Source organism: Brassica napus, chromosome C2 (genome assembly GCF_020379485.1).
Source record: "Brassica napus cultivar Da-Ae chromosome C2, Da-Ae, whole genome shotgun sequence".
Lineage (NCBI taxonomy): Eukaryota > Viridiplantae > Streptophyta > Magnoliopsida > Brassicales > Brassicaceae > Brassica > Brassica napus.
This window is the reverse complement of record NC_063445.1, coordinates 25,610,485-25,619,969: the sequence shown is the minus strand read 5'-3', so window position 1 is coordinate 25,619,969 and position 9,485 is coordinate 25,610,485. Positions and strand designations below refer to the sequence as shown.

Sequence of the window (9,485 nt, the reverse complement as noted above, 5' to 3'; positions counted from 1 at the left end):
CGCGAAGTTTTCGGAAAGTCTTTCAAAGTCTTCTGCCCAAAGTGGTACAAAGGAATGATGTCAAGTGGAGTCCAAGCTTATCTATGTTGAGGAATAATATCTAGCTCCATGTGTAATAGTTTTGTTTATGGTCTGTTTTATGATTTGCATGTGTACTATTTCAGCTGTGAATTCTTTTGTAAACTTGAAGAGATGTTAATCAAAAGAATTTGGTATATATGTTCGTGTTTTTTCCAAAGTACTTAACATTATTGAAGTTATTGATACAACATACAAATAATTTTTTTTTAACCTTTCTACTCACTCATAACAAACACAACAAAACAAAAACTTAGTCAAATTTACTAAAACTAAGAGAGAAGACTTCACAAGAAAAGGAGGTCTTATTGGACTGAGAGTTTGAGAAAATTCTGGGAGTTTAGATGTAGTGGAATTTGGATAGAATTTGTAGATTTTGATAAGGATTTGGAAGATTTGGAAGTTTTTGGTAGGAATTTAAAAGTATGATTTTGGTATTCTTTTTCTAAGAGACTGGTGATTTGTAAGACTTTTTTAATTTTTTTTTAAAACAAAATAAAACAAGCTAGGTATACCATAAGTTATCACAACCGCATAAGATCATTTCATCGGCTTCATCTCTGTCTATAAAATTTGTATTTTCCCCTAAAGCTTACATATTTATCTCCTCTTGCTCTCTTTTGACCTTACGGCATGACACAGAAACAAAAATCATACACCCTCTCCTCTTACATGAAAAAAAAATCTTGAATGAAGAATTTCTCATGTCATCATCAATGGTCCAACCTTTAATTATTTTATTCATCACTCTCGCTATCTCTTTCCTGCTACAAAACAAATTTCATAAGAATAAAAAATAGAGTAGTTGTATCTCTCTTTTTCTCTGAGAGCTTCCATTTTTGAAACCAACAACAACAAAGCTTGATTCATCCTTTTGAATTTTCTGTTTCTTTCAAAAAAATTCTGGGGACAAATATAAATTGGGTTTTCTCAGAAAGCAAAACAACTCAGATTCTCCTGTATCCTTCATCAATTTCACGACCACCACCATTAACTATCCAATCCAACACAAACTTCGACCTAGACAGCAAAATCAGTCCAATATTCTCCTAATAATCATGATCATATCGGTCATCGTTTTCATCACCAGTTTATTCCTGTTTACACCACCGGAAGAGACAAAGGATTTTACTTCGACAAAGGGACTGAAAGTTGTATCTATTATTCTCCAAGAATAAAAAAAAAAATTAGGTCGACAGTTAAGAAAAAGAAAACCTGTGAATGTTTTTCAAATACCACCTCACACGATGGAATTTCTGTTCACACAATTTTAACTACAAATCATTTTCAATTACTTCCCAAATACTTTCTGAGATGTTTTATAGATGAAATCCTTCTTTTCCAATAAGGGTGGATTTGATAGAGTTTGTATAAATGATAGATCCAATAAGCAAGGATTTAAGATAACTTTTGTAAATACTAAATCCAATAAGGTGAGATTTGGACAAAAAACAAAATCCTACCAAATCACCAATTTAATAAGCCCCCTTAGTCAAATTCACAAAAGATCAAACTTGAATTTTAAGTGAAAGTTGAAATTTAAATCTCATGTAAGTTAAAAATTATACCTTATAATTTAAAAAGACACATTAAACCATATGACTTGATATTCTTGAAGTTACTTAACACTTTTGAAAGTTATAAACATACCTTGAAATTACTTAACACTCTTGAAAATCTAACGTAGAAAACTTCTCCATTAGTCTTCCAGAGAAGAATTCTGGGATTATCTAAAAACATTAGTAAACATAAATATTTAAAATCTCATAATTATCACCAAATAAGTTATGAATTTCATCCATGAGCCCCAATATTGACTAATACACATGAATTAATAAAAAAAATATTAAAAAATCATTTTAATCGTAGAGAAAATGAAAGTTTATTAAACATTGACGTAGAAAACTTCTACGAAAGTCTTCTATTTAGGTCATTTTTGCAATTGCAAATTTACGAAAGAAGACTTCTTAAGAAGTCTACTCTATAGAAGAAATCTTGAGAAGTCTTCCTTTGTAAATATTGGCTTAATTTTAAATTTGACAAATTCTCGAAAATGCCAGAGAAGACTTCTCGAGAAGTCATCTCGGATAATCAGGTTAGTTTTGCAATTGACTGAAGTTTGTCAGAAACTTGACTTTTGATTGAAAACCTCTCGGGGAGAAGTCTTCAGAAAGTCTTCTCAATGTCGCAAGAAGTCTACCTGGAATACTTTTACAATTGACTATATTTGACTTTTCCAGAGAGGTCTTCTCTAGAAGTCTTCCGTCAGAAGATTTCTATTGAAGTCTTCTCTCGTAACCAAAGGTTTGACCAAAACCCAGAATAAAATTTGAGAAGACTCCTTGCAGAAGACTTCTCAGGAAGTCTTTTCATAGATATTAAATGTTTCACTATTATTTTTCAATTGCAAAAGTAACCCAAGCAGACTTCTTGCGACAGTGAGAAGACTTCGGGAAAACTTTCAGAAGACTTCTATAGATGCTTTTCCCGAGAAGACTTCCCAAGAAATCTTCTATAAAAAGTCAAATTTATGACAAACTTTGGTCGATTGCAAAACTAACCTATTATCCGAGAAGATTTCTCGAGAAGTCTTCTCTGGGATTTTCAGTTTTTTTCTTAATAAAGGAAAGTTAGAAGACTTCTAGGGAAGTCTTCTTGATGGAGAACACATCTAGCAAAGTTTTCTGAAAGTCTTCTCGAAGTCTTCTGAAAGTCTTCGTGAATAGATCTGAGAAAAAAAAAAGATTTCATACCTTGAGCCTGCGAGATTACTTGCTTTGCTTCTCCAAGCACCCAGAACTTCGATACAAAAGCTACCAAGTAATTAATGACCAAGAATCATGAGCTTCAATGTCTCTATGAACCGTACAAAGCTTGGAATCAAAATCTTAGTTTTTTTGGATGAATTTTAAGAGAGAGTGAAAGAGATGTGATTTGTGTGCATAAGTAATGAGATATGAAGAGTAAAAATCGAAACTTTGGTGCATTTAGAGCTTCAAATTGGTTGTTCATGGTGGTTAGTGTATTGATGACAATGAAAATATTGTAAATACTTGGTGAAGATGAGGATGATAAAGTAAAAAAATCATTTTCAAAAAAAGAAAGAAAAAAAAATATAATGGCATTTTCGTGAATAATTCAAACTTTTAGGGTGAATAGGAAAAAAGAAAGTTTCAAAAAAAGCATGGATTAGTTTTTTTTCAAAAAACTTCGATACAAAAGCTACCAAGTAATTAATGACCAGGAATCATGAGCTTCAATGTCTCTATGAACCTTACAAATCTTGGAATCAAAATCTTAGTTTTTTTTTGATGAATTTTAAGAGAGAGTAAAAGAGATGTGATTTGTGTGCATAAGTAATGAGATATGAAGAGTAAAAATCGAAACTTTGGTGCATTTAGAGCTTCAAATTGGTTGTTCATGGTGGTTAGTGTATTGATGGCAATGAAAATATTGTAAATACTTGATGAAGATGAGGATGATAAGGTAAAAAAATCATTTTCAAAAAAAGAAAGAAGAAAAATATAATGGCATTTTCGTGAATAATTCAAACTTTTAGGGTGAATAGAAAAAAAGAAAGTTTCAAAAAAAGCATGGATTATTTTTGTGTTTGACTTGAAATTTTATGTCATATTTGAAAAAAGCCCTAGAAGTTTTGACCCTTCATGCGGCGCGGGTGGCTAGCGGCCTTTGTTTGTACAAGTACGAATTACGAATTTTATCGTTTGTGTTGTGTTGCTTTTAGGTTCGGTCTTTGGTGTCGTTCGTAGATGTTCCAGTGTCGCGTTGTTTTATTTTCTGCTACTAGTCGTCTTTTGTAATGTCTCTCAAAATTAAAAAATTGGTATAATATTTAATATTTTACCCAAAAAAAGTACGAAGTACGAACTATCTTCAAGTATATATCTACATAATTTGTTGTAAAAGCACTTTAATCTTATTATTTTCGGTTTTGTTCGGTTAATTTCATAGTTTTATGCAACTTTCAAATTGTAAGTTGTAACTACTGATTACTAAAAAAACTATTGATATTGATTAATTGGTCGCGCATAAATAAACTTTCCAACAACATCTAGTAAAAAATGACTAATTGAGTTAGAGTCGCTTTGGTCCATGATTGATATTCTAAAAACGTACAAGTTTAACAGTTACTAGACCCTGGCCAACGCGGATATGAATTTTCAGTTTTTAATTATTTATTTTATTAAATGATGTATTTGTAATATTCGTTCATATTATATTCATTAAGTAAATATTTATTTTGCATCTTAAACTATCTATTTTTTTTACGAATGTGTGATATCATATAAAAAATATAAAAAAATGAGTATATAGAGTTAATTAGATAATTGTAAAAACAAAAATTTTCTTTCGTATGCGATATCATATAAATAATGATCCACCCAGTTAACAAAAATCATGATTTTTTTTTATTTGTAATTTTTTTTTTATTTTGACCATTTCTTTAAAACTATATTAAATTTTACATATTTTAATTAGAATATTTTTAATATATTTACCTTTTTATTTGAAATGCAACTCAATATTTTTTTAAAAATTATAAAAAAAAAATATTTAAAAAATATTTTTAGAATTTGTTTGAAAAATATGAAAATTACATTTTAAATTAAAACTATCCTAAAATATGATAAGTTTTGATGTAAACGAAAACTTAAATTATGTCAAAAATAATTATATTAAATGATAATAACAATTTAAATTGATTATTTTTTAAAAAAAAAATACAAATTTCAAAAATATTGTTTGAAAGAAAATTCATTTATCTTTCGAATATAAAATGAAAATATTATAATTAAATAATAAAAAAATATAAATAAAAACCATAAATTTAGCAAATGACAACTGAGTTATATTATGTTAAAATTTTCTTTCTAACAATTTAGCAAATGACAAATGAGTTATGAGCAAATAATACCTTATAATTTTTAAAAACATAGCCATTCTTAAATTTTTTTGAATAAATAATTATTTTTAAATTTAATCAACTAAAAATAATATCCGTACAATTGTGTGAGTCAAATTCTTGTTTTATTGATGCATGTTATATATTAGTGCTGCATGTTTTAGGTAACATTTTAATGATGCACGTTTTTTAAAATCTCCATTATTAAAATTATGCACGTAAGAATAACTCATGAGTTTTTTTTGGTTGATTAAATGACATTATGTCCAAATTTATTTAAGGATATTTTATTGAGAAATTTGCCAAAAGAGAACAAAAAAACAGCATAGTTGTCCCTATGGTATAAATCCAACCTAAAGTTGTCCCTATAGTATAATATTTTCCATAATGCCAAAAGTAACCTTTGATTAATCCCATTAAACATGATTAATTGTATTTAGAAAAAAAAAATTAATGAAAATCGGTTGGTTTAACTTTAAACCGGGGGAAAAAAAGGATCTAAAGGAGATATTTCCCTAACTCCCCCTAACCCTAAATCGATCTCTCCGCCTCTCTCTTTCACGGCGAACAAGAAGGTGATTGTGTCTTCTCCATGGTCTTTTCTCCGGTGAAATCAACGGCGAGTGTAATCACCGGTGGAACCCCTTTCTTTTCTCCTACCCGTGGAACCCCTTCGCCTTCTCCTACATACCGAAGGTAAACACCAAAATTCTCCATCCAATTTCAGTTATAAAGTTAGTTCATTTCTCCTTCTTGTTCTAATACTTCTCTGGATCTCTTACAAACACAAAGGCGATTTCGGAGTTCTCTTGGTGGTTGGTGAAATCTAGTTTGTCTTCAACCTCTCCGCCTCTCTCTTTCTCTGACATTACTTCATACGGTTCTTTGGTTTCTTTTATCTCCGACATTACGTCTTTGTATTTCTGATTTTATAATTTGTTTGATTTTTCTCTAGTGATTGTCTCTGTTTCACTGTGAAGTTAGGTTTTTTCCCTTCAAACAATATCTTATGCCTTAATTTGAATATGTTTGATTTTTGTGAATTGATTTCGTTTGACATGGGTTTTTAAATTGATTTTGTTATTGAACATGATGATAGTCTTTGTGTTTCTGACTTGCGAATTTGGTTATTTGTTTTTTGTTTGTCTCTGTTTCACTGCAAAGTTTGTTTCTTTGACTTGAATCGAGTTGTTCTGTAAAACTGAAAGAGACGAGCTTACCTGATTTGTGAAACTGATTTCGTTTCTGAATTGTCTTAGTTTGCTTAACTAATTATATGAACTGATTATGTTTCTGACTTATGGTTTCATTTTATTTCGTACTTCGTTTCACTAAATCATTTCTTTGTCTTTTGTAGATATGGAGTTAGAGCTACCTAAGCGACTGTATGCAGAGGGTTTGGAACCTCAGGTCAAGAAGATCAACAATTGCTGCCGCATGGAACTTATCAGGGATCTGAAGAAAGCTATGTCTGCAGAGTACAATGATGTGAAGATAGATCCGGTTTTTAAACACATCATGGCTATTGCGGAAAACAAGCTCAAGTTTTCAGGGAAATTGGTGGATAGTTTCTTGTGTAAGCAGCTGATTACCTCGAAGATGCATGAGAAGTGGTTTGTCTTTGCGAGGACGCCTCTCCGGTTTTCCCTTCAGGAGTACCATGCTGTGACAGGCCTCAAAGTTTCTCGGGAAAGCAGCAGTGACGTTGTAACATGTAAAAATGACGGGGGGGTTTTGGAGTAACCTACTAAGGACAGGTGATAAGATCACGTTGAAGTTGATCTGAAAGGTGCATCTAAAAGAAGTTCACAAGTGGACTCGGATTGATAGGATGAGGTCGGTCTACCTGTGTGTGATAATGGGTGTGGTGATGGGGAGATATGAGAAGGTGAACATCCCTGATATGTACATCAAATTGGTGATGGACCTTGACAAGCTCTGCAAGTTCCATTGGGGTCTTCACTCCTATGACTTCCTGCTGAGTTCTATTGAGAACGCTAGGAAGAAGTTGGGTAAGAAGAACAGCTACATTCCTATGCTTTCCAGATTTGGATTATGGCAGCAAAGTCTCGGACAGTTTCAGCGGTCCAAGGTGTGGAAATTGGAAAGGAGTTGCAAAAGTTTCTTATGAGGACATCATTCAACTTGAGGAATCGTTTACTGAGAAGGTATGTATATGTATTGTATTCTTTTATATGGTTGTTGCCTATTTTTTTAATAGCTTATAATGTTATAATTAATTTGTAGGGAGACTTGTTCTCGGTAATTTCAGTGAGTGGCAATGGTGATGTGTTGAGGGATGCTGATTATACAAGGAAGGATGAGATGGAAGATGAAAGTGTGGACCTTCTTCTCGATAGGATTAAATACAAGTTTGCTTGGAGCAACACAGAATGGCCAGTTATAGAGGCTGAAGAGACTGAGATGGAGGAAGCCGATACAGAGTCAGAAGCTGATAAGAGTGTGGATGATACTGATATTGCAGCAGACGTGGAGACATCTTCGGTTAATGTTGCTGGAAGAGGCAAGAGAAAGATTCAGGATGAAGGAGCCGAGACAAGAAAGAAGAAGTTGCTGTGTAAGCGAACTGCAGAAAAAAAACAGAGTATTGATTGTGAAGCGAAGAGTTTCATTGAGGGTTTAGTCCACTCTTCTGTCAATTCCTTGGGAGATATACTCAGAGTCCAAATGGCGAGTATGGAGAGCATGTTCAAAGAGAGGATGGGCAACATGGAGAGCGAGGTTTCACAGCTCAGGGAAGCAATCAGTTTGAGTGGCGAAGGAAGCGTTCCTAAGAGCAAAACCGATGAAGCTCCGCCTAAGACCAAAACCGTTGATTTAGCTCCAGCAAAGAAAAAGGTCAATCAAGCTCAAGCTCCAGCAAAGAAAAAGGTACTTCCTAAAAGAAAGTGTAGAAATTGATGTACTTGTATCTAGTATGTTGAGTTAGGGTGCTGGAGCTAGGCTTTTGGAGTTAGGTTGTTCTTGGAACTTAACATTTTCACTGTGTAATATGATGTAAAACTCTCGGATATTGTAATAGGTTTGTAATGTGTAATATGCTTGAATGTTTGTGTAATGATAACTCCATGAATGTAATGCTTTGTTTGTGTTATGATTGAATGACTTCTTTAATTTATTTTTTATGGTTTTAATGAATAGGATGGGATAAAGAATGGTATAGAAACTAACGATTTTGATTTTGGATTGACTACACAAGAATTAAGGGAATTGTCCCAAGATACATTTGTTGAGGGCTTTGATCTTTCGCAAGTTAAAGTCGAAAACTCAAGACCCTTCAACATGTCCCCACCGCAGTTACATGATGAGGAAATAGATCGAGCCGGAGAAGACTCACCAGATGCGGCATTGGTGTATCTTCGTGAAGAGGATTGGGAAAAAGTTAGCACTTGGTTAGCTAAATCCAAGTAAGTAAATTCCGCCGTTTCATATCATGTGTTGTTAAATTTTAAACAAAACATATCATTGTTTTGAACTTGTATCATTGTTTTGGTTACATGCCGCTACGGATTGGACCGACAATGTTAGATGCTGAGATTGGTACTCTTCTTATGGATAGAACCGAATGGTTTCATAACTTGGTAAAACTTAGAGACTTTTTCCTTCTATGTGTGTTTTCCATACATTGTGTGTGCTAACATCATCGTAATATGCAGGAGATTGACGCCATGATGTATGTATTTCGGGAGAGAACATCTCTGAAACGATGGGAACTTCATCGTGTCGCCTTCATGTCTGCTGTCTTCAGCAACATGATTAAAAAGGAGTATGAGAGTTTCAAGGCGGGTATAAGAAAATACAAGCTTCATCATTTGCTACTGCCGTACGTCAAAGGGGTCCTTCCACCACATGGACGGACACAAGAGATATGGAATGTAGATGTGGATCGGCTGTATGTCCTTGTTCATGTTAGCGGGAATCATTGGATCGCATTGTGTATCAGTTTCGTGACGAGGAGCATTTATGTGTTTGACTGCTCGGGCAGAAAAAGGTACAAGGAGTTGGATGCGTTCGCAAACCTTGTTCCTCGCATTGTCAAGGCAGTTCAGCCACCGAGATACCACAAGGATTTCAATGTCGTTGCATATACGGTTCACTATGTCCCCATGGGTAAGATGAATATAAGTGCATGTGATTGTGGTGTCTATACAATAAAGTTCATCGAGTGCCATTCGCTTGGATTGAAGTTATCTTTGGTGAATGATGGTAACATCAAAGAAGCTCGCCACAGAGTTTTGTGGGATCTATGGGAAGCAGCTAACGACCCGGAACTGGTTGACAGGATGTCAAATTATGAACCTCCAGAGTGTCTCTCTTCAACCGTAGAAGAGATTATGTGAGAATCGATTTTTAAATTTAAATAGTTCGGCTTTAATTCTAACTTTTAGGAGAAAAATTCTTAATTTAATGTCTATCTTCTAGTGTTTTATTAGGAACATGAATGCTTAATCTAATGAAATGC

General features: G+C 33.3%; 1 protein-coding gene across 1 annotated transcript; it reads left to right on the top strand.

Moving 5' to 3' along the window:
• The first annotated feature begins 5,196 nt into the window (after window positions 1-5,196).
• LOC125581746 lies at window positions 5,197-8,577 on the top strand. Its single transcript, XM_048747701.1, has 3 exons — window positions 5,197-7,170; window positions 7,250-7,894; window positions 8,321-8,577. The coding sequence occupies exons 2-3, from the start codon at window positions 7,328-7,330 to the stop codon at window positions 8,432-8,434; spliced, it is 681 nt and encodes a 226-aa protein (XP_048603658.1). The 5' UTR covers window positions 5,197-7,170; window positions 7,250-7,327; the 3' UTR covers window positions 8,435-8,577.
• The last annotated feature ends 908 nt before the right edge of the window (window positions 8,578-9,485 follow it).